General features: G+C 38.7%; 1 protein-coding gene across 1 annotated transcript in view; it reads left to right on the top strand.

The window, feature by feature from the left end:
- Positions 1-23,242, top strand: part of RNGTT (RNA guanylyltransferase and 5'-phosphatase) — a 160,261-nt gene extending 137,019 nt beyond the window's left edge. The window contains exons 14-16 of the mRNA XM_070733192.1: positions 9,172-9,238; positions 20,803-20,926; positions 22,539-23,242. Of these exons, the coding sequence (XP_070589293.1) occupies positions 9,172-9,238; positions 20,803-20,926; positions 22,539-22,702 (355 nt within the window). The 3' untranslated portion in view covers positions 22,703-23,242. The remainder of the gene's footprint in view (positions 1-9,171; positions 9,239-20,802; positions 20,927-22,538) is intronic.
- The last annotated feature ends 3,502 nt before the right edge of the window (positions 23,243-26,744 follow it).

Below are 26,744 nucleotides of genomic sequence, written 5' to 3'. Positions count from 1 at the left end.
ACAGGAGAAAAAAAAGGCACTGACTTCCAACTCTCTTTAGCACAGTAGAAAGTAACTAAATTACAACCACAAAAATATTCAATATTTATTGCATTGGAATGCATTACAATATTGAATACCTTAAATGATTTTATAGTCCTTCCACTTAGTGATGGAATGCATAAATAGGTATCAAAGTAAAATTCATATTGCTATCTCAGTTACTAAACTGGATATAAAACTTAACACTAGAAAAATGTTTCCAATCTTTCGGCACAAGTTATGATGACAATTGAAGATACAAGCCAATTGTTTTCTACAGTACTACATTTTAAGCAAGAATTCTTTTAAGTTTTATAAATGTCCTTTAAGTAAAGTTAGATCAACATGAGGCCAATTCAATATTCATTTATCAGGCACCAGTATTTTATTTCCATACATACATTTTAAGAAGTTCAAGTATTTCATTGAATAGTGGGAGAAAGCATCAAGATAAATTTGCTAATACAATATCTATTTTGGCAAATACTTGTTAATTTAGAAGTAAATTTAAGTCCTAGGTTTAAACTTTATTCAAATAAGGCAAAAATCCTTTTGTTAACCAAGAATTAAAAGTAGTTCAGTTAACATGAGAAAGGGGAGGACATTTATAAAAATTCTTATGGATAGTTGTTTGCTTGGAAACCAGGGTAGATTTGATTTAAAATGTTAGTAGGTAAGATTCAAATATAATTATTTAAATTATGATTTTAGTTACTGTTCTGGAAGATCCCATTACCATTTCTAGTTAAAAGTGCATTTGTTTGATGACACCGTTGACAGTGAGATGTAAATTTCATTTCTAGAAGATACATTTAGCATATAGAGTAATATTGATTATTTTTAGATAAATTGTCATTAAAATTTAATTATATTTTAGGACTCACGCTTTTTTCAGAGCTTTACAGCTAGAGCAGCAATTCTCATGATGATGCTTTATTTGGGCAAACGGATCTTACATTTTGTTGCGCTATTTGCATTTTCGTTCTTGCATCTCTTGTTCTCAAGTACAATTGGTTGAATTTCATCAATATACAGTGAACCCTCGATCATCGCGAGGGTTCCGTTCCAGGACCCCAAGCGATGATCGATTTTTCGCGAAGTAGCGGTGCGGAAGTAAAAACACCATCTGCGCATGCGCAGATGGTGTTTTTACTTCCACCGCCGCCCGCCCTTCGCCTGCCCACCCCGTTGCTCGCGCCTGGGGTTTCCTGGGGAGCGCGCGCGTTGCTGGGGCCGCTCCCCAGCTGGGGAGCGGAGCCGGGGTTTCTCCAAGCGCGCGCGCATTGCTGGGGCCGCTCCCCAGCTGGGGAGTGGATCTGGGGTTTCCCCAAGCGCGCGCGTGTTGCTGGGGCCGCTCCCCAGCTGGGGAGTGGATCTGGGGTTTCCCCAAGCGCGCGCGCGTTGCTGGGGCCGCTTGGGGAAACCCCAGATCCGCTCCCCAGCTGGGGAGCAGCCCCAGCAACGCGCGCGCGCTTGGGGAAATCCCAGATCCACTCCCCAGCTGGGGAGCGGCCCCAGCAACGCGCGCGCGCTTGGAGAAACCCCGGCTCCGCTCCCCAGCTGGGCAGCGGAGCTGGGGTGTCCCCGCGCGTGCCGCCCGCCCGCCCATGCCGTTGCTCGCGCCGCCGCTGGGGTCTTACGGGGCAAGAGGGGAAAGACCCAGGGAAGCCGCCCAGCTTCCCAGCTGGGGAACTCCACCATCTACGCATGCGTGGCCATAGAAAAAAAGGCACACATGCACAGATGGTGGAGTTTACTTCCGGGTTGAAAACTCGCGAAATAGCCCTTTCGCGATGCTTGAGGACGCGAAACTCGAGGGTTCACGGTATTCCCAGATGGGGTCTGTTTTAAATAGGATTGCTTTATGCACGTTTCTGGACTAAATTTTTTTTTAATCTTGACTTCTTTAATTTACAGCATCTGAAGCGGATTTCTAAATTAAAGTCATGCTACATTTGATAGATGTTAGCTAGATAGACTTTAACCAAATTTGGAGACTTCTAATCTGCAAATCTTGAAGTAATATATTATACTTTAATGATATGCTCTAGCTGTCATTCTTTTGACTATATAGATAACCCTTGACTTAGTCAGCCACCATTCAAAGTTATGATGGCAATAAACAAATGACGGGATTGATTGGTCTTCAGAGTTTTGGCCATCCCAACAACCCTGCAATCATGGTATCATGGGCATTTGGCAAATGGCTTGCAGTGCCCCATGATAACATGATTGCAATCCTGAATTTATGAACTTCCTTGCTGGCTTTCCCAAAAAGTCAACAAGGAAGCTGAAAGATCAAAATTCACTAGGGTAAATCTTCCCTAATTGTGCACCTTTCCCCAGCCCTTCTACACTTGTCCTGCATCAGACATGTTCACATTCTCCCCACGCCTTGCTGTGCCTGTTTCGCATCCACCTCTACTTTTCCTGAGCCTCTCTTGCATCTCATGCCATCCTTCACCTAGCAACTTGCTTATCTGTCTGCTAGCCTGCTTACTAGCCACCTTAGACTTTCAACTTCCTGCTGGTTTCCCTACTAACTTGGTTGTTGCCTTGGAAATTGCCTAGCCTAACATGGGGTTTGGTTAACATTTAATAACAGAAATTGTGACCCCAGTTGCCATCTTTAGTTGAGGACTACCTATAGCTATTGTTGCTGATCATAGGACCAATATTAAATGAAGTTGCTATCTATCTATCTATCTATCTATCTATCTATCTATCTATCTATCTATCTATCTATCTATCTATCTATCTATCTATCTATCTATCTATCTATCTATCCATCTAATTTGTATGCCGCCCCTCTCCGCAGACTCGGGGCAGCTAGCAACAGTAATAAAACAATATAAACAAATCTAATATTTAAGTTAATTTAAAATTAAACCCCAATTTAAGAGACCAATCATACATACAGACATACCATGCATATTTTTTTTATAAGCATAGGGGGAAGGGAATATCTCAATTCCCCCATGCCTGACGACAGAGGTGGGTTTTAAGGAGCTTACGAAAGGCAAGGAGGGTGGGGGCAACTCTGATATCTGGGGCGAGTTGGTTCCAGAGGGCCGGGGCTGCCACAGAGAAGGCTCTTCCCCTGGGTCCTGCCAAACGGCATTGTTTAGTCGACGGGACCCGGAGAAGGCCAACTCTGTGGGACCTAACTGGTTGCTGGGATTCGTGCGGCATGTTTATATGCTGTGTAGCATCAGCAGGTATTTGGTCGTGTGCCTAATTCATAGAATTGGTTTTTGTATTTTTATATGCTGTGGGCTGCCCTGAGTCCTGGAGAAAGGTAGCATATAAGTTCAATCAATCAATCAATCATTGATAAATGGAAGTCCTTTATTCAAGCTAACTTGAGTAAAGTTTTCCATCTTAACAAATATCCCAAAATATTTAAATTAACATTTGAGCTAATAGATTATTAAAGTTTGCATCAACATAATATACAGTGTACAGTGATCCCCCGGTTATTGCATCCCCGACCATTGCGAACAGGATAATTTGCGATTTTTCAACCCGGAAGTCAAAACACCATCTGCGCATGCGTGCCCTTTTTTCTATGGGCACGCATGCGTAGATGGCGCCCGGCAGATCAGCTGCTGGGCGGCTTCCCTGGGTCTTCCCCCTCTTGCTGGCGGGAGGGCGAGCAGCGGGCATCAGCAAGGAGTTTCCCCACCGCCCACGCAAACTCCTCGCTGCCGCCCGCCCTTCGCCCGCCCACACCGTTCATTCTCGCCGCTTTCGAGCTGAGTCCTGAAGCGAATTCGCTTCAGGACTCAGCTCGAAAGCGGCGAGAGCGAGCGCGGACAAGCCGTTCGCTGGCGCTCGCTCTCGCCGCTTTCGAGCTGAGTCCTGAAGCGAATTCGCTTCAGGACTCAGCTCGAAAGCGGCGAGAGCTAGCGCGGACAAGCTGTTCGCTGGCGCTAGCTCTCGCCGCTTTTGAGCTGAGTCCTGAAGCGAATTCGCTTCAGGACTCAGCTCGAAAGCGGCGAGAGCGAGCGCCAGCGAACGGCTTGTCCGCCGCCTGCCTGCCCGCTAGCGAGGAGACGAAGATTGGGGGCGGCGCGGCTGTTTTAAAACGTCACCACCGGCATGGGGGGCTTGCCAGCACCCCCCGGACCCCCAACCCGGGTTTGGGGGGCTGCTAGGAAGCCCCCCATGCCGGCGGCGACGTTTTAAAACAGCCGCGCCGCCCCCAATCTTCGGCTCCTCGCTAGCGCTGCGGAAGTTAAAAACACCATCTGCACATGCGCAGATGGTGTTTTTACTTCCGCAGCGCTACTTCGCGAAAACCCGCTCGTTGCGGGGGGTCCTGGAACGGAACCCTCGCAACGAGCGGGGGATCACTGTATATATACCGTAACTTTGTGAAAGTGACTTATTTAATGTTTGTCATTGCTAAAATTTGTAGGTCAGTCAGGTTTACAGATATTTTAAGTGAAGAATTGGTCAATTTTTTAAAATGTTTACTACAAGAATAATGTGTCTGTTTTGATGGAATTGGGCATCTCTACCCGCATTCGTTATTGAGAATTTTGTTTACTACTCTATCCTGTTTTTTCATTCCCTTATGTAAGAGTGATGTTCCAAAATAACAAATGAACACTGTATAAAATGGACTGAGCCCAAGGATACAGAAATAACATCCTGTAGCTAATTAGATTAACAACATGCTATCATTTATATGAGCTGCTGGTTGTATATCAACACTGCAATCCTTTAAAGTAGCAGCTTAACTTGTTCAAAAGATAAGAATGGAACAGTAGATTTTCCACTTATACATACAAAGGATAGCATTACAGATAAAATAGTTACATTTATCGTTTCAATTTTACATCCAGTATTAGATAGTTTTTCTTTACTTATTTTGATCTCTTTCTGCTTAGAAGGTAAGAGATCAGGATAAGAAAAAAGCAACTACAATATTAATCAGATCAAGTCTTTAGATAAAGGAAGTATTGCTTAAAGGGAACAAGAATAAATATACTTTTAAAATAGTCAGATGATGCCACTATTAAAAACGGAGATTGTTTAATAATTCATTGCTTGTAGAAATACATTGCTGTCGTCTTTCATGGTTTTGCAGATTTCAGCAAGCCGCAAAACAATTGCTTTAGCCTGTCAAATTTTTGACAGAATTAAAACAATTTATCTGATTTGTGAATTAAAATTGGAAAAAGAATTAAAAACTGCCAGACCAAGAAACATGAAAAAGTACTGTGGAGGAACTGTTGATTATTCTCATATTTCCTGTACATATTTTGTTGTGGACAAAAGTTTGTTACATGGGGATGAAATGGAAGGGAGAATTGAGACTTCACCAAAATGGAGAAGATTCTAACAATGGCTGTTAGATGAAATAATAATCTCCCTAAGGAATGAGTGAAGATCAATTCTTTGAATAATTTATAAATAGGATGGACGAAGTATTCAACACACTATATAATGAAACTGTCAGGTAAAAGTAAATGCATGTGCTATATATTATGCTGTTCTTTTTTTAAAAAAAATATTTCCAAGGTTAAAATACACAATCAAGGGGGAAAAAGCTGTCTCTTTTTCATTTTTATTACTCTTAATAATACTTACATATTATTAAGAGTAATAAAAATGAAAAAGGACAAGTATTAGCCAGCTTATACAGACTTCTGTGAAAATATATTTACTCCTTTATGATGGATTTTCTGAATGTTTGCATATCTTTTCCTTAAATATTATAGGTAAAATTTAATCTGAGTCCCAATGGTACATTAAGGAAATAGGATATGAAAGCAAAGAACACTAGAGCTGGTGCTTGTTCTGCTTGTATCATTCATCGAAGTTGCCCAAAATATAATGTTCTAGTGTAAAAAAGCAAGGACCCTCCCATTCAGTTGATTCAATTCTCACTACAGCTAGTTTATATTTCAAACAATGAGAACTTATTTGATGAGCTTATATAATTACAGTTGTACCTCGGTTCTCGAACGCGTTGGTTTTCGTAGATTTCGGATACCGAACAAAATTTTCTGCAAAAAAATTCGGATACTGAACAGAAAATTTTATTTGCTATCCGAAATGTAAGATCTGAGGGGACGAGGTGAGAGGGAATGGGAGTCGGAATCCTGACATGCCCCTCCTGGCCGCTCTCTTAACAGCCGCCCAGTCTCTACCTTGTAACCGCTCCAAGCTGCAGGAAGGGTAGGGCTGGCTGCAATACCTGCAGCTTCAGGGGGCTCCTTTCCTTAGCGGTTCAGTTGGTTACATCCAGGCAGCTGCACCAACTTTTTCTTTCCCGGCGGTGGCGGCTCCGGCGGCTTCCCTTCGAGGAGCAGCAGCAGCATCAGGAACGTCACGTGATGAAGGGAAGCCGCTGGAGCTGCCGCTGCCAGCGGGAAAGAAAAAGTTGGTGCAGCTGCCTGGAGGTAACCAACTGAACCACTGAGGAAAGGAGCCCCCCGAAGCTGCCGGTATTGCAGCCAGCCCTACCCTTCCTGCAGCTTGGAACAGTTACAAGGTAGAGACTGGGCGGCTGTTAAGAGGGCAGCCAGGGGGGCGTGTCGGGATTCCGACTCCCATTCCCTTTCACCCCGTCCCCTCAGATCTTTATCCCATAGGAAATGGAGGAAATACTGTAGATGTAATTGGTTCCCAGCAAGTCAATGGGCTGGGAACCAATTAAATCCATTTCCATTATTTCCTATGGGATATTTGGTTCTCGACCAAATCGGTTCTCGACCACACTTCTGGAATGGATTGTGGTCGAGAACCGAGGTACCACTGTATTTGCTTCTCATCAAAGCAGTGCCCTTCCTATGTTGAAGTTAACGGGATGACATATTCTGCTTTAAGCCTCGATAGGTCTAAAGGATGGCTTTCTGAATATTAATTATAATTCATGTAGAATTTTCTCTTTATAACACTCTCTGAGCGGGTTACAAATGCCAGCATATTGCCTCCAATAATTTGGGTCCTCATTTTACCAATCTCAGAAGAATGGAAGGCTGAGTCTTGAGCTGCTCAGGAATGAACTCCTGGGTCCTTAACCAAAAGAAAACCATAATTATAACTAAGAGATAACCCTTATATTTTATTTTTCCAATTACATTTTAGCGATGTGTTTTGCATTGATAAGTAAAAAAAAGTTTTGTAAATGTTGCTTAACGAAAGTTTTGCCTTTCAGGAAATATGAAGTTGCAATTGATTTTGAAATCTTGAGAATTACAGTTTTGACTGCCAGTTTGCTACTTCTCCACATTTACATTTTGATTAATTTCAGCTAAGAATCTTCAATTGGATTTATGACTTTTGATGCTCAATTAGCTAAAAATAGAATTTTTTTCTGGATTGCAGAGGAGAATATGATTTGGAGAAAACCTACTTTAGTACCTGTTCTGCCGGGCTCTCTGGTAGCAGCCTCACGAAAATTCACGGGTACAAATTTCAGACACACACACACGTTTGAAAATTCAAAACAATGTCCTTTATCACAAAATTCAAAAGAAACGAAGCACCCTTTTTGTATTGCAAAGAGCACTCTTCCTCAAAACAACCTTGTCGGCTGTAAAAGTCACTTAATCAGTCCTTAAGTACTTAGCTAGTAGCTGTGAAGAAACGTCACAGCCCTCCTTCTTCCCACGAAGTGAAACACACACACACACACTTTGCTTTGGTGTCAAAGGCATGAAAAATCCACAAAGTTCAGACACAGCGAGGCACGATCCTGAAGAACTGCGATCAGATAATCTTCCACAACGGCCAAACTAGCACGCTGCTATTTATAGCAGCAGCTCTAATTACTGAAGCCCAACCCAAACACAGGTGGCCTCTCTTATCTCCTGTAATATTTCCTCAATTGGTCTCTTCGATGCATAAGTCTGCGCCTGTGTGGGTCTAACACTTCGTCATCCGAATCGACCGAAGATAATGGTGATTGGCTTCCTGGGCTGTGTGCCAAGCCCCCCTCTTCCAAGTCACCCCCACTTTCTTCGTCCGAGGAAACTGCACTACCTGACTCTGCCGGCAACAAAACAGGCCTAGGACATGTTGATGTTTCCCCTGCCTCCACCTCCACATTCCCTGGGGCAGGAGCTGGGCCAGAGCCAACCACAACAGTACCTGTGTAAAACAATATTTAAAACAACCAAAACAAGAGAAAACTAATTACAATATTATTCTATAATCTACAGAAGCCCATCTAATAGGAGGGACCAAACCAATATGGCTGTGAAGGCGCATAAGCATGCACACACAGAAATAATAATAATAATAATAATAATAATAATAATAATAATAATATAAAAAGCAATTGCCTTCAAAATAAAAACAATCCACAAAGACCAGACAAGGAAGCTAAAGGGTTAGATGTCACCTGGGTGCCATAAAATGCCCAGGTCTGGATTAAATTCAGCAACCATTTTAATTTTCTATGGATGCTTAAAAGTCTGAATTAAAGTTTGAAATCTGAAGATCTGGATAATTTTAGTAGTTTATATAACATGCAATTTATGTGTTACTTGTTTCAGTAGCTGCCTTTGTTTGGAGGATTGGGAACTTTATTATGAGATAATATGGGATACCTATGATAGCTTCCATATAGGCATGTTTCTAAGTAAGCCTCCAAGGAAAGTCTTTACAAAAGAACTTTGGCCATTGGCCTTGCCTTTTCTTAAATTTGAATCTCAGTTGGATCTCTGCATGACTCTTCTACAGATCTTTTAGAATCATGCTTGATCCTTATCAGTCAGTAAATGTAACATAACTCGAAAGTCAGAATTCCATCTTTTGGTATGGGAAAAATTATTCTAATACTAGCTAAGAAGTGCCATATAAATTAGAAAATTGTATTCTTGTGAGAATTTTATATTTATTCCAAACGTAATATTCTTTTGGGTTAAGTACTCATTTTTGTAGAAATAATGAAGTGAGCTTTGTCCATTTCTAATCAGCTCATGCTTTGATAAGCATAATACAGTAATTACTTTTGCCTTCTGACAAAAATACAAAGCATGGACTTCGGTATATTACTAGATTTTATACTGTTACTTCAGTTTGGGGTATATTAACTAGAATATACAGTATATATGGGCCAGGATAGATTACTTATCAAAACATGCAAGATGGTATTGAGACAGCTTTTAATTAAACATTTCCTTTTTTTAGGCTTCTCCCACGGAACGTCGGATTGCTTTACGTTGGAAGTTTGGATAGACCTTTTGCAGAAATTAAGGTAATAGCAATTAACTTTGTAAGTTTTTCCCTAGGTAATGATGGTGTGTTTGTATTTGTGTGTGTGTATGTATGTGTTGTACCATTTATATGCTCGGCATTTGCAATTTTGTGAGAAATAAGCAACTTATTTTAAAACATTTTGATAAAGTATTTATATTTAAAAATGATTGTTATTTACCTTCTTAAATCCATTATTTTTCAGACATTTGGTGGAATTAGTTTATTCGAAACTGAGATACTTGTCTTTTTCATGAGGATTAAATAATTCCAGTTTAATCTCTATATTGGGAGCCTTTGAGGCACAGTGATTAGAGTGCAATATTGTTTATTTTCTTTCTTTCTTTCTTTCTTTCTTTCTCTCTCTCTCTCTCTCTCTCTCTCTCTCTCTCTCTCTCTCTCTCCTCCCTCCCTCCTTCCTTCCTTCCTTCCTTCCTTCCTTCCTCCCTTCTGGATTTATATGACGTCCCTCTCCGAGGACTCGTGGCAGCTTACAGCATATAAAAGAAAAAAACACACTATAATACAAGTGTCCTAAATGCAATTAATTTCAATTAACTAATCTAATCTAAAATCCCCAGTTACATTAAAAGTCAGGCATTCCCACTCAGACAACAAACATACATAGCATTCGTCTGCCAGGGGGCTAGAGTCAAATAACCCGAAGCCTGGCGGCATAGAAGAGTCTTCAGACTCTTGCAGAAGGCAAGGAGGGTGGGGGCAGTATGAAAGTCTGGGGGAAGCTGATTCCAGAGGGGAGCCCCCACAGAAGGGGCTCTTCCCCTAGGCCCCACCAAGCGACATTGTCTAGTTAACGGGACCTGGAGAAGGCCGACCCTATGGGACCTAACTGGTCGCTGGGACTCACACAGGCTAATTCTGCCAATAGTTTGTAGTTTGATCCTGACAGGGCTCATAGTTGATTCAGCCTTCCGTCCTTCTAGGTTGGTAAAATGAGGACCTAGATTGTTGGGGGCAATATGCAAATAATACTTTAATATTGTAAACTGCTCAGGGGCTGCTCTAAAACCCTATGAGGTGGTTTATAAGCCTAAACGCTATTACTATTACTGTAATTATTGTAAAGAGAATAATAATACTGTCACAAAGAAGAAGACAATAGCTGTTTCCACTGTTGCTTCCTAGCATCTTATGATTAAGACATGCTTCCTACAGTTCTAAGTGTATTAAAGAGTTATCAAGGTTAGTGCTATTAATACCCTAGTACTTGATTTACTTATCCAGTCCTCTTTCAAAACTGAATAAATTGCCAATTATCAATTGGTCTCATGGCAGCAAATCCCATAGTTTAGCTATGTATTGTCTAAACAATGTTTAACTTTTAATGCTTATGGATGTCAATACATTTTATTTTAAGAAATAATCCTAAATTTTGAAAGGGAGAAAAAACATTCTAAATTTACAGATAGTCTCTGTTTTCCTCTGAGAAAGTTTGAAATAGCCCCCACTTCCAGTTATTTTAACTGTTTTGTTATGTTGTGAGCCGCCCTGAGTCTTCGGAGAGGGGCGGCATACAAATCTAATAAGCTATAAACTAAACTATAAAGTATGTGCATATTCCACTTTAAGAGGTGGCGATCAAATCTTTACATACATGCTCCAGGGAGATGAGCATAACTCAAGTGGGTTTTGATACTCTTTTTCTCTCTCTTTGCAACTCAGATTCTCTTAACTATGTTATGAAAATATGTAATTTTTGTGAAACAGTTTCCAAATTTTAATCACATACTTCTTTAATAAAGCAACTAGAATAGTCTATATTTTAAGGGAAACTTTATCTGGAGTGCCAAATCTTATAAGAGAAAATTTCCACACCAAATGGGAATCCTATTGAAATGATACCAAGATAACCTGGCTATAATTAAGTCACAGACAAAATTATACAACGTTTAAAAAATATAACACTGGCACTATCACTTATAGCAAAGCGACTGAAATCTTGCCTGAATGAAGTTGCTTTCAGATAATTTCATGTTGAAATAACACATCCGCAGGATTTAACTGATGATTTCCATAATACATTTGAATGTGAGATAGTTAATAAAAGGCATATTTCATAGTTGCCAACCTTGGCTACTGAAAGCATACCATAATTAGTCTTTAGAGAGTATGTTATTCTTTTGGAATACTGCAGCCAGATGAAAAGATATAAAACTGAGAGCACGTGATTAAATCTATATCTTTTTATTGTAGAATGTTCCTATACAGGCAAGTATTATACCATAGGGAAAGCAGAACTGCTATCGTGCCAATCTGTGTCTTTGTTAGGAACAGAAACCAGCTCATGCATACTATTACATATAATTATCATAAAATTATGGGCTAGAAATGGAAGAGTCACGCTGTTGCATTTTAGATAGCATATTCGTAATAAGCTGTAATAAAATAAGCGTTTTTGAATTGGATATAAGAATAGGCCTTACTTGCAATTACAAATGTGTGTTCAATTGAAATATTTTTGAAGCTCAATTTAACAAAGCAAACACATTTTCTGGCAGCTTTAGCATAATTGTTTCCAGGGTTGAAATCTCGTTTGATTTAAACAAAAAACACTTGAATAAGCTAGCTGCTGCTAGCTAAAGCACAGTTGAGGAAAACTATTTCAGTTACCTGGTTTTTCAATTTTATGTGAAACAGTAAATAATAGTAAGTATCAAAGGATTCCTGTTTATTTTTTCCATGCTACAGATATTAAACGGTTCATTCATATGCTGAAATTGTCATTTTAATGAAACATTTTAATATATATATGCTATATATAGGACATTTCAGTATATAGGGCAGACTGCAGTTAACATCAAACATATACTGCTCAAAAAAATAAAGGGGACAAATAACACATCCTAGATATGAATGAATGAAATATTCTCATTGAATATTTCATTTGCACAACTATTCTATTTGCACAACAGCATGTGAAATTGACTGTTAATCAGTGTTGCTTCCAAAGTGGACAGTTTGGTTTCATAGAAGTTTGATTTACTTGGAGTTATATTGTGTTGTTTAAGTGTTCCCTTTATTTTTTTGAGCAGTGTATATACATTGAGAGAACTGAAATCTATATTTGTTCCTTGATAAGCACATCAATTTAATATGGATTTATAAGCCCATTTCATTTATTTTTAAGTATATATTTAAAATGACAAGCAATGGCTTGTCATTCTTTTTCAGGAAAATTACAAATGGTAGAATCTCATATTATGTTTGCAGGAATTCTGCTTACTGTGGTCCTGCAAATTATTTATAATGTGGTATAAATATAAAGTGGTCAAAATAGGAAATGCCACTTCTCTTCTTGTTCCTGTTAACAGTGGTATCCCTCAAGGTAGTGTTTTGGGACCCACACTATTCATACTATACATAAATGATATTTGCGATTGCATCACTAGCAATTGCGTTCTCTTTGCAGATAATGTCAAACTATTTAATACCACCGACAATGCTGCTATCCTTCAAAAAAGACCTTGACCACGTAGCACAATGGTCTAAAACCTGGCAACTTCAATCTCCACCACTAAATGCTCTGTCTTACACATTGGTAAAAAGAATCAGAATACTAAATATAAACTTGGAGGAATTGAACTTATTGATAACCCTCAATCTGTCAAAGACCTTGGAGTACTCATATCCAATGACCTAAGTCCTAGAGCCCACTGCAACAACATTGCCAAAAAGGCTTTAGGAGTTGTTAACCTATTCCTTCGCAGCTTCTTCTCTTGTAATTTTGAACTGCTAACAAGAGCTTACAAAACATTTGTCAGACCAATCCTAGAATACAGCTCGCCTGTATGGAACCCACATTGCATATCTGACATCAACACAATTGAGAGAGTCCAGAAATATTTCACAAGAAGAGTCCTTCATTCCTCTTCTCAAAACAAAATACCTTACTCCGCCAGACTTGAAATTCTTGGTTTAGACAACTTACAACTCTGTCGTCTCCGTTCCGACTTAATTACAGTTCATAAAATCATATACCAAAATGTCCTACCTGTTAACGACTACTTCACCTTCAACCGCAACAACACACGAGCATGAAAATCGATTTAAACTAAATGTCAACCGCTCCAAACTTGACTGCAGAAACTATGACTTCAACAACAGAGTAATCAACGCCTGGAATGCACTACCTGATTCTGTGGTTTCTACTCCTAACCCCAAAACCTTTAACCTTAGACTATCTACAGTTGACCTCTCCCCCTTTCTAAGAGATCTGTAAGGGGCGTGCATAAGCGCACCACTGTGCCTACCATCCCTGCCTTATTATCTTCTTTTGTTACTTCTTATCATTATTTATCTAATGTTTTATTTGTACAAATTATCACCCTATAATTGTTTGAATGAATGAATGAATGAATGAATGAATGAATGAATGAATGAATAAATGTAGCAGGGGAGTGTGGGAAACAGGACCCTTTTCGCTTCCAGTTCCTTAGAAGAAGATGCTTCTATTAGCACACACATAATTGTTCTCTCTCCTCTGATCCCCATCAGCAGCAAACTACGAAAACTTAGTGGCAGGATGCACTGCTGACTTTAGCATGCATTTAAGGGGAAGGAGTTTAAAGAAGCTGCCTATGTGGTTAAAACATTTTTAAAAGTATAACTACATTTCAGATATTTGGTCCCTGCCTTTCTAGTAGCATCATTGCATCATCCTTCTTCCCTGCAGCCATCAGCTACGAAGTAAACAAGTAGAGTCCCAGGCATCAAAAGTAATGGATTCCCTGTTGTTTTTACACAAACATGTATTGGATTTCCTCCATGCTATGCCAACTGGAAGGCTGTGTTTGAAGAAGGGCCTTACATTGTTTTATTATCTAAAAGGATTTAAAATGATGAAGGACAGCATCTTTTAAATTAAAGAGTAGAACTGAAAGAATGCATTATCTTATACCTCTGAATTGCTCAATTGCTGTGGCAGTTTAGCTGTTCTTACATTGTGATTTGGGGGAAGTTTTGCAAAATATGTCTGACATTTTTAAAATATATTTGGACTGTATTACTATGTAAACCTTTACAGATAGAGAGTCCATGCTTTCTCTTTTCTTTTTTTCTTTTTATGGATTCTTTTTATATAGGATTGTATAAACAGAAAATAGAGTGGAGTAGAGATAGAAATAGAATTCTTTATTGGTCAAATATGAATAGACCCACAAAGAATTTGTCTCCAGTACATAAGTTCTCAGTGTATGTACAAGCAGCAAGTGATAAATCATGATTGTAATCACAAAATACAATCCTCATAAATCATAGGATACAAACACAGTGATAGTCATAGGCTGCTAAATAAGCAAACAGCATAAATCATAATAGGATACTAAGTAAAGGCAATCAACATAAATCATGAGATACAAGCAACAAAGTTATAAGAAGCTAAGGAAATAGGTAATAGGAAAGATGTGAAGGATAATAAGTAATAGAGCTCTACTATGTGGTTTGACATCCTAGAGCAGAGTTGGCGAAACCAAAACAGGAAAATGCACATGCATGCAGGGGAGCACCAAAAAGTTGAAGAACATCTCCCTGGCATGCACACGCAGGAGTGCCGGAAACTGGAGGAGCAGTTCACCAGCATGCACATGCGTGTGCAAGGAGGCTGAGCTTGCATGCGCCAGTGACCTGTTTTTCTGGTTTCTGATGTGCAGCTAGTCTTCAGGTTTCCAGTGCTTTGGCTTGCTACATGGGGCTACCTTTGAAAAGTGTTCGGAAACTTCAGATCGTGCAGAATGCAGCTGCGAGAGCAATCATGGGCTTCCCAAGGCATGCCCATGTTACACCAACACTCCGCAGTCTGCATTGGTTGCCGATCAGTTTCTGGTCACAATTCAAAGTGTTGGTTTTGACCTATAAAGCCCTTCATGGCATCGGACCAGAATATCTCCAGGACCGCCTTCTGCCACACGAATCCCAGCGACTGATTAGGTCCCACAGAGTTGGCCTTCTCCGGGTCCCGTCGACCAAACAATGTCATTTGGCGGGTCCCAGGGGAAGAGCCTTCTCTGTGGCGGCCCCGGCCCTCTGGAACCAGCTCCCCCCTGAGATTAGAACTGCCCCCACTCTCCTTGCCTTTCGTAAACTCCTTAGAACCCACCTCTGCCATCAGGCATGGGGGAAACTGAGATAACTTCCCCGGGCCTATACTGTTTATGTATGGTATGTTGTGTGCATGTTTTTAAATTATGGGTTTTTAGCTTTCTAATTATTGAATTTGTATTATATATTGTTTTCTGTTGCTGTGAGCCGCCCCGAGTCTGCGGAGAGGGGCAGCATACAAATTAATTAATTAATTAATTAATTAATTAAGTAAGTAAGTAAGTAAGCAAGCAAGCAAGTAAGTAAGTAAAGTAAGTAAGTAAGTAAGTAAGTAAATAATACAATATGAGCCAGCTGGTCTTCGCGCATGCGCGCTCTAAACACCCAAAGAGCAGCAGGCAACAGCGCACGTGCCCACAGAGAGGACTCTGTGTCTACCTCTATGCCATAGGTTCGCCATCACGGCCATATAGCATGGTCTTGAGGGGAAGAGTTGAAACAATTTATGTCCGGGATGTAAGGGGTCTGTAGATATTTTCTTTCTGGCTCGTGCAGTAGATAGGTCCTCAATGGAAAGCAAAGGCCCTGGAAAAAGTGACTTATGACTGTTTCCCCACATTTATGGAGGAAAAGGAGAAAAAGTGATGGCCTCTTGTAGTTATGTATCAAGTGGCCCTTGAAGGTTAATGTAAAAAAAAAAACCCCATGCAAACCCCATCAATTTCCAAAGATTGCTTGTTCCTGTTTTAATGGATAAGGAAAGCAGAGAATTATGGAGAGTCTTCTTTACAAAACAAGAACAATAGCTTTACTGATAGCTAGTATTGATAAATCTAAGCCTGTTACTTTCTGATATTACTCAGTCGTGATTGGTAGGTTGGACCAGTGATTATAGTAGATAGCGATCACATAAATTATATGGGGGGGAATGTTTTCTCCCCCTCCCCTTCTTCCAAGCATATTCAGAATAATTATAGTAACATGTCATTGTTTAAACTGATCAGCACTTTCTGTTAGGAAAATGCATTTAGGTCGTTGTTCTGGCAGATGTTATCATTTTCTGGAAAGATCTTCCAGATTGTTAATGAATGGCCAAGCAAGTACATAGATAGTTAGTTAATCCCACTTAATTGTCACAGTGAAATAGAGCAAGCACATAATTTTCTGCTATTTTAATTCTGTGAACACCATAAGAATGATAAATTGTGACACAGCCTTATAGAGAATGCTGATTTGTGAAAGTCATTGACTACAACAAACTTTCTTCCCTTTTCCTTATAAAACAGGTGGTTCACTAACATCTTTTCCTACTTCAATAGGAAATAGATGGATAAACTTAGCTAGCTAGAGATACATTTTACCTGGCAGTGATTACCAGTTAATATGCATTATCAAGACATTACGCAGCCTAATGTTTTTCCTCTGGGCAATCATATTTACTGTGGATTGGGAAAGTGTATACAGTGATCCCTCGATTTTCGCGGGTTCAAACTTTGCGAAACGGCTATACCACGGTTTTTCAAAAAATATTAATTAAAAAATACTCCATGGTTTTTTTTCTATACCACGGTTTTTCCCACCCGATGACGTCATACGTCATCACCAAGAGTCACTTCTCTCTCTCTTTCTCTCTCTTTCCTGTCATTCTCTGCTTCAATCATTTTCTCATTTCTCTTTTTTCTCCCCTTTTTTCTATCATTTCTGTCTCTCTCTCCCTTCCACTCTCTCCCCCCTCTTGCTCTGTCTCTCTCTCTCTTTCTCCCTCTCTCTCTCCCTCTATCCTTTCTATCGCGCTCTGTCTGTTGCTCTCTCTCTGTGAGAATGCCTGCCCTGCCTCTCCTGCAGCCCCCTCGCTGACAGCTGGGACGAAAGCGCTCTCAGCTAAGGGACTGCGAGAGGGGTGGGACGGGCATTCTCAAAGCGCTCAGAGTGGCTAGTGGCCGAATGAAGTGGACGAGAAGCCATAGCCGCCAGCGCTGCTGCAGGAGGACCCATGCCCCAAAAAAGCCAGTGAGAGGGGCGGATCGGGCGGCCGGGGGGTATCGGTGAGGGGGCCGGAGGCGCTGGGGGGGTGGCCGACATTCAAAACAATCTTTGCCGGCCTCCGCACTTTCGTCGCTCCCCGCCCCCAACTTCAAGCCCGGCTCCTTGCGCGGCCTTAGAAAAGGGTGTGCTGGGGTAGTTTTTGGCTGTCCTTAGCCAAAAATGGTGTTTTTACTTCCGCATCTCTACTTCACGGAAATTTGACTTTCGCGGGCAGTCTGAGAACGCAACCCCCGCGAAAATCGAGGGATCACTGTATTTTCCTGAATGTGACTAGCTGATTCCACAACTGCAAAACATCAGACTGAAGAATGCTTTACTGTGACATATGTGATACGCTATAAAAAAATTATGGATGGACACATTGAGCAGTTAATCATACTAACAAAATAGGAATGATTCTAACCCTATTTTGTGGTGGATAACTTGTTGGGTAAAACTCCCAACATTTCTCATGATGTCACTTCTGCTAAAAGGATTTCAATCCAATGACCCACCAGAAATCAATGGTGTGTATACAGGGGACTGGGGGAACGATAAGGTTAGTAAGAAGCACTTGTGAGGATTAGATTTAAATACATTTAAATTACTACAGAAATGATAATAGTTTACAATTAAGAGGATGGGAAAACATTGTTGGAAGTGCATTTTGAGAACTTGTAAAACTTCAGAACAAAATAATATCTTGCTGCTTCAACAGTAGTGTTACTAGTTACTAGAGATACTAGTTAAGCTGAAATACTTCTGCAGGCATGAAGCAGCCATTGAGAACCCTGGCATCCTACTGTAATGAGGAACAATTTATAATCAATTTTGTTAAATCCAAAATTCTAGATTTTTTTTCTAACCAAAGACAAAAGCCCAAGTGGACAATTGATTCCTATGAATTAGAGCAAGTCAGGTGTTTTAATATTTGGGCGTAGTATTTCAGACCTCCAGGAAATTAACAACCCAGGTAAATTATGCCACTTCTTACTGCTCAAAAGAGCACACAAACAATAATTACATTTTATAGGCAACAGAGCATATTACTTTCCTACAGCAGTTATACTGTTTACAGCTAAAACAGTTGCCCAACTCTTATATGGAATACAACTTGACCCATACACAAATCGGAGGGTTTATGAAGCCATTGAAATTTCCTTAGGACTTTGTTCAGTATCCCAGTGCAGTACTAAGGCTTGAAGCTATAGCAATAGCACTTAGATTTATATTTTGCTTCACAGTGCTTTACAGCCCCCTCTAAGCGGTTTACAGAGAGTAAGCATATTGCCCCAACAATCTGGGTCCTCATTTTACCAACCTTGGAAGGATGGAAGGCTGAGTCAACCTTGAGCCTGCTGAAATTAAATCTGCCAAATTCAATCTGTACTCTAACCACTGCACCACCAAGGCTCTTCTAATGTAGAGCTAGTGTACTAAGTACTATGATTCAGGCCTGGTCTAGGATTCAAATCTCAGTATTTAGAATCAAGTTTGATCCTTTAGGCGTGATGTCTCTTTTGTTGACAGACAGCTACCAATCTCATGGCCCTACCTGTATGGCAGAACTTTGCAGTTGTGCTTATCCTGAATCTTTAAGCCAATTAACCCTGGGGAAGGCCAAATTAATAGTAGAAGAAACAATCAGGGACATTGATCATCAAAATGATGTCACCAGTGAATGCCTTTGGAATTCTATTGCATAGTATCTATGCAATCAGAAAATACTTCCTTCTGTTTCATTTTCATTTTGTACATTTGCCTATTTTTTCCTTTTCTTTACATTAATTCTTCTTAGGTTTTATCTGGTGTTTAAAACTCTTAATAAAATGTATATAAAAATGTATATGAAAAAAAGTATTATAAAATATTGCTTTGGGAGAAGATTAGGCTATTCATTTCCACTTTAGTACAGAAACCATTTCTCATATAATGAAAACAAGAATAGCATGGGTTTTGTTTAGAAAAATAAAACATGTTCAACCACAGAGGTTACCATAGCTACTCCAAAATTTTGCATGGTTAATAAAATGCACAAGATAAAGTATCAAAAACAAATAAAATGTTAAGTGAATGCAAGTAATGATTTAGTGTTAATCTAATAGTAAAATACAGCTTGAAAGATACCTGCTTATGATTTAACTTTTTTTAAAATAAAACCAACCCTGGAAACATTCAGATTGTTTTATTATAAAGGCACTAGGGCAAGTATATGGCATTTCTGATTGTCAAATGTGTTAAATTATAATCCCCTGCATCCCCAGTCGGGATATTAATAGAAATGAATATTGGAAGCTATACTGTAGTTATCAACATCTGGAGGCCATAGATTTCCCATCGGGTACTTAGTTTTAAATAGATGGAAAGTGGTTTTGTAACTTGCATTAGTGGGGAATTTTATCATTGTAAACTTAACAAGCTCATACTTTTTTGTGTGACCATAATTATTGTTAATTTGAGAAGAAATAGGATTACAGAAATGTTAGACAATTTTAAAAGTTGATTTTAGTATATTTTACTGATTCATATGACAAGTATAATAATTCAAAAATCTAAATGGCTAGTTTTAGGGGAGATATATATATATCTCCCCTATATATGACGGTCTTGGTATATTCGGGTTTCTTCCTGTATAGGATTTGGAAATTTCAGCTACATCAACGACCCCAATTGTTACCCCACTGACTCACCAGGAAGTTTCTACACAGCAGGCAATTGCTGAGCCATCAAACCACACCCAGCCACCAGTATTTATAGAAGGAAGGCAGCTCATGTCTCGCAGTGTTCACCTTAGAACAAGGACAGAAACACCAGCCTGAAGATGACGAGTGAGACCTCGTCGAAACGTCGCCAGAAATTTCCAAATCCTACATGGGAAGAAACCCGAATATACCAAGACCGTCATACCTGTACCCGCTATTTCGGCCTTGTTCTGGCCTCATCAGCTAGCCAGACCCTTACTGGGATTTGATTCTGGGGCTTCTGCCTTGTAAGGCAGAGAATTAACCAATAGGCCACCTGATCTGATCCCTTCAGCTTTGTACCAGGGAGGGGCTATATGTTTTTTCTGTTGGATCACCCTGGTATATTGAAGGAACGTCACAGCTCCTTTTTGCATCTAGGCCCAACTCAGGGCCATTTCAAGGCAGTTAATTTATTCATAGCCAACAAACTATGTTCTGTATTTTATCACATGTTTTTGCTGAATTTTTAAAAATTAATTTAAATTTTTTTAAATTTAATTTAAATTTTATATAAATATATATAAAATAGTCGTTAAATATCTCTCTATCTCTCTATCTCTCTATCTATCTATCTATCTATCTATCTATCTATCTATCTATCTATCTATCTATCTATTCTGCTTTTATCATATCTCTTGTATCTTTGAGGTACATAATATGTTTGTAGCGAGTAATTTGGTACTGGATGATCTGAAAATGACTTCTTTTTTAATTTGCAACAAATAATCTTTCAAAACAGGTAACAAAAGACTTGAAGCAATATGATAATAAAATAATAGAATGCAAGTTTGAAAACAACAGCTGGGTCTTTATGAGACAAAGGCTAGACAAAAGTTTTCCCAATGCTTACAGTACAGCAATAGGTAAGTGCAATAAGTTCTGTATCTGCATTTTGTTATTAAACTTCAGCCAGTAAAAATAACCATTTTTCTTGTTTTGCAAAGACTCTTAAGACTCAGGTCTTCAATAAAAATTGGAGTTCAGAAGCACAGTTTGACTCATGTTTATTTAAAAATGAAACGTGGAGTGGCATGGAGCATTCATATCCAGTGGTCTGTTTGTTTGGCACTTTCAATTGTATTCAAATTAAGACAGCCATTACTCAGTGAATATGTCAACATCCTAAAGTAATGTGCAAAGTAAGGGAAATAAAAGAAATTAAAATTATGAAAAATAGTTGTTTATGTAGTACATTCCAATCTCCCTATTAACATTAAAAATAATCTAATACAAATTAAGACAATAAGATTCTTCCCAAGGCAAATGCTTAAAAATCATTACAAAATATTTTTGTCAGCAGACAAGATAATAGAATAGAATTCTGAATAGAATATAATACTTTATTAGCCAAGTGTGATTGGACACACAAGGAATTTGTCTTAGTGCATATGCTCTCAGTGTACATAAAAGAAAAAGATGCATTTGTCAAGAATTATGTGGTACAACACTTAATGATTTTCATAGGGGTCAAATAATCCACGAAGAAACAATATTAATAAAAATCTTAGGACACAAGCAACAAGTTATAGTCATACAGTCCTAAATGGGAGGGAAAGGATGATAGGAATGATGAGAAAAAACTAGTAGAAATAGAAGTGCAGAAGTGTAAGAAACAATGGATGAAAACTAATCAAGGAGAGAATTAAGGAGAAATTTCATAACAGTGATGAGGACAATAAACAATTAGAACAGCTTGCCTTCAGAAGTTGTAGGTGCTTCATCACTGGAAGTTTTTAAAAAATATTGGACAACCACCTATCTGAAATGGTATAGGGCCTCCTACTTGAGCAGGGGATTGAACTAGAAGACTTACAAGGTCCCTTCCATCTCTATTCTGATTGATTGATTGTTTTTACTGGTAGAGGTCTCAAAGGTTGGGGACAAAAGCATCAAAATTTCTGGTTTTGAGGATAATTAGAAGTTTTAGTTGTCAATATAGATGTTAAGTATGTCTTAGTGCAGCTAGCCTGCAAGAACTTCGACATGCGCAGAGCAGAGTTTAAGATAAGAGTGTGGATGTGTGGTACAGCCAGTAACAACACAGACTTAGTATGCTAAACAAGTATTATTTACATATATTTACAAGCACAAAGCAGAAATAAACAACAAACCGCACATAGCAGCACGAAGCAGAATATATTCCCCTCACAAGTTAAAGGCAAAGAATGAATGAGCTATCCAGCATCATCATCGGGAGAGAGTGCTGGCGCCCTCTTATGGCGAACCAGCCAAAGTCCTTAAAGGTATATTGCAAACTACAATTGGTAGTACATGGCAGTCCCAAAGACTAGTGAGTACCATGTACTAATTTACATGAACATTGTGATGGGAAACTTCTCCTTTTGAACTACTTGAACGTGGCTGCATATAAATAAGACTTTATTTGAGTTTCGTTGCATAGATTATGTTGTCATAATTATTATGCGAATAAATGTTTTTTCTTGCTCCATCTCACAATGCGTTATTGCCTTCCAGCTGTATGCAACAGTATACAACATCCAGTGACAAAGGAATTTCTTTTCGAATTCATTGAAAAATGTATGGCAGCAACTCCAGGACAGCCACGTAAACATCACCTAGATCCTGACACTGAACTCATGCCACCACCACCTCCTAAAAGGCCTCGGCTGTCATCATAACAAATCTCTTTTGACCAAGAAAATAGTAGAATGTTGAGAATTCTACAATATAATATGTTTGGTGTAAATATCTTGTAAATACTTAAGTGCATTTTTTTTGGAATGCCGCCTCAAAAACTAAGATTTGTTTTCTACTTGACAAGTTGAACATTTTTTCTTAAATTTGAAAAAAATATTAAATCTAAAGGTTAGATTTAAAAGATGTGGAATCAGTGGAAAGCTATTGTTTGGTAGGTAACTTTCAAATTTGATATATACCAGCAATCTGGAACTGTGAAGCCATGATAAAAATGTTCCCCTTATTTTTAAAACAACAACAACAACAACAACAACAACAACAACAACAACAACAACAACAACAACAACAACAGTATTTCAGTGAGTGTGTTCATTTATTTTAGTTCTTAGGGTTTTGTTTTAAAAATAATTGCAAAAGGTATTGTAATGTTCTTCTTAAATAAAAGTTTACCAGGTTTCACTATTTTTTAAAATATAGCTTTTTATATTAAAGACATTACAAGGTCTTATATAAAAATTGCATTGGATGTGCACTGAGTGGTTTTTTTTCATCTTGAACTAAATATTTGCTGAATCTTTTAAAACTGGATTCTGCATTAGTACCAATCATCAACAGTCATTGATATAAAAACTATTTCCCATTTCTGTACAAATAAATACAAGTTATACAAAAAAAGTACATCATTTAAGTTTCATGAAGATTAGCCATTTTAACAGTATAACATTAGTTTCTAGAAAGAGATGATTGGAAGAAAAATCAGAAAATATGTTGGTATATAAAAGTGGCATTTAGTCCCAATTCCAGGAGGATGGCTATTAGAACTGTTAATATAAAAGGAAATATTTTCATGGAAGAAGTTAGATGATCAGCTCAATTCAGTTTTTGTTCAGGTTTCAAAGCAAGAGTCAGTTTAGCTGATTGCCAACGTCTTTCACAATCTGGTGTTTTAATCTTCTAGTTTAAAATAATCATGATTAGTTGCAGGACAACTTCAGTATTTTTCGGTGTATAAGACGCACCGATGTATAGGACGCACCTAGATTTTAGAGGAGGAAAACAAGGAAAAAAGTATTCTGAACCAAATGGTGTAGTATTACATTGTTTAATAAAATACCAGTGTAGCAGAATACCTTTTACAACCATATATACATTTTAAAACCATGTACACTTTTTACAAACTTCAAACTTGACAACTTCAAGATTTGTGGACTTCAATTCTCAGAATTCCTCCACCAGTCATGCTAGCTCAGACATGGGAGTTGAAGTCCACAAGCCTTAAACTTGCCAGGTTTGAAGATCCTTGCACTCCTAACCTCTAACTTGGGGTTTTCCAACTTGCAGCTTTAAGACTTGTGGACTTCAACTCCCAGAATTCCTCCATCAGTCATGCCAGACTCTGCTCTCCTCCTGGTTCTCTACCCCCCCCCATGCCCCCCCCCCCCATGGTCCAGATACACACACCCTTCCGCTCTAGCTGGTCTTAGAGGTGGAATCGCTCTGCAACTGCATGACAGATCCAGGCTCTGAAGACATAGCAGCCGTGAGTGGGAAGCCAAGCCCAGCTGAGGAAAATCTGATGAAGATTATGCACCTGGGATCGGATATAGTGTGAGTTCGGCTGGGGGTGGCTAGCTTTCCACCAGGTTCTTTTTTTTTAATCAGCCTACTTGGGAGAGGAAAAAGGTGCGTCTAATACACTGAAAAACACAGTATGTTTTATTCTGTCCCTAAAGCAATGACAGTGAACCTATGACACTAATATAAATTTTTAGTGCTCTTCTGGCGTCAACCTTGTGTTACCTAAGTTCCGAAGGGTGAACAAAAATCCGATATCACAAGTTCTTGTCTTCTATGGAATATAAAATTGACCTTTGGGATGAAGGCTGGGTCCAGCCGTAGAATGACACTGTCTGTATGAAAGATGCAGAGATCCGAGCGCATTGAAAGGGCCGATAAGTCAGATACTCGATGAGCTGATGTTATTGCCACAATTAAGACTGCATTGCATTGAAGAAAAATGTGGTTTATTATTTTATGCAATTAAAATACTAAATTCATTGTTTTGGTGTGCAGAATGAGCTGAGATTGGTGGAGGATACTATAAACAGCAATCTAAAGCTTATATAGATATATTCAAAATAAAAGAAAGAGAAAAGTTTCAGTATAGTAAATGCTAAATGAAAACAACAGAATGCTAACATGTAGGGAAAAAATGGAATTACACAACTCCTATTTGGAGCAATCTGCTTTGAGGAAATGAAATCTGTTCCATACGGCAATTTGAACAGGAGGATGAAAGTTCCTAAAATTGCTTATTTAGTTTGACTTAGATTCAATTTCCAGACTACATCAATCTTAGTGCCCTTCCTGTCTAAAAGTACTGAAGGAGGAGTTGATTGAACCTGCATGCTATTGTCTGTGAAAAATCTGGGTCTTGTCTTTAAAAAGTTGTGTATAGGAAATTATAGGCAATCCAGTCTACCACCAATATTCCAGGACAGATCACAACTCTAAACACCTGAAAACTCTCCATTGATTTTCAGTAGTCAGCTGGATAAAGGAAAAACAAAACTTAAGCTGTCAAAGTTTACTTCATTTTTGTATGGGGGAATGGAGTTGAGGGCCCCTACAGTTGGCAATGAATAAAATCGAGTAAAATCTGCAGGGACTCTTTTGGATGGTGTAACTTCCTTAACAAATCACAGCAGTGCTTCAGACAAATTGAAATTGAAATTTAATTAAGGCCCTTGAGGCCTGTTCTGTTCAACCTTTTTTGTATTAAATACTTGAATGAAGAAGTGGAAAGAATGCTTATCATTTTTATAAAAGATGCAGAGTTGGATAGGATACTGAATATAACAGTATGAAAATGTACATATTCCATTATAACAGAAATAAAGTACAAATATATACAATTAGGAAACTGGTTAAATTCAGAGATATAAAACGATGTAATAGTTTTGGCAATAGTATTTGGGAAGATCTTGGAATTGTAGTTGATTACAATAGGAATCAGTGTGGTCATAAGTGTGAAAAAGTGTCATAAGTCACTGTATTCAATGACATTGTAACTTTGAATGGTCACCAAATGAAGTGTTGTATGTTGAGGACTACTTGTACCAAGATTGTGACAGGCTGGAACAAACTGAGAGAAGAGCCATTGGAGAACAAAAAAACTAGAAGAGAGCATGAAGAATTTGGAAATATTTTACTTCAAGAAGAGAAAATGTGATAACGTTTTTCAAATAGCTGAAAAATGTTACATAGGAAAAGATAAAAATCTGTCTTCTACTACCTCAGAACGCACAATAGAAGGTAGTGGTTTTACATTACAAGAAAGTAGATTCCAATGGAATCTAATAGATGTTCAACAATAGAACTATAAACCCCCACTTTCATAGGCAAAAGCTAGAGAGCCAGCAGACTTTTTAGAATGAATTCTTTTAATGAGCAGGGGATTGAATTTAGTGGCCAGATTGGTTCCTTTCAACTCTATTATTCAAACTCCTCTCCTCTCCTCTCCTCCCCTCTCCTCTCCTAATGTTTAGACCAAGTTGGGTTCCTAAATAGCATGAATTCCCCTTGTTCCATATAATCCCAAGATATTTCAATATTTTAATTAGTCGTATCCTGTGAGACTGTGACCATTATTGATTCATCTAAAGTTTTTAAGTTTGTTGGGAAAAGTCTTGTTTTGGTATTCCTCATGAAAGTATGGGATTAAGGCAGTAATTATTCTCTAGTCATACATGTATTAAAGAGAATGACAGTGGCATCTGCATAAGGCAGTCTTGGGAAATGTCTATTCTTCAATTTGGAAGCAAAAAGCAAACATTAACAGATACATTAGTATTAGGAAATCAGTTGATGTTAGCAACTATGGGGAATGAAATGCCTCCCAAAATCGAGGCAGATGGCAAAGCCTCAGCAAGCTTTAATTCTCTAGATAGCAAAAATTTCATCTGTGTAATAAATTTTAGAATACTGGGGAAAAAATCTGTGGACTTGGGTGGACAGCCACAG

This window comes from Erythrolamprus reginae, chromosome 1 (assembly GCF_031021105.1).
Source record: "Erythrolamprus reginae isolate rEryReg1 chromosome 1, rEryReg1.hap1, whole genome shotgun sequence".
NCBI lineage: Eukaryota > Metazoa > Chordata > Lepidosauria > Squamata > Dipsadidae > Erythrolamprus > Erythrolamprus reginae.
This window is presented reverse-complemented; position numbering and strand designations above follow the sequence as displayed.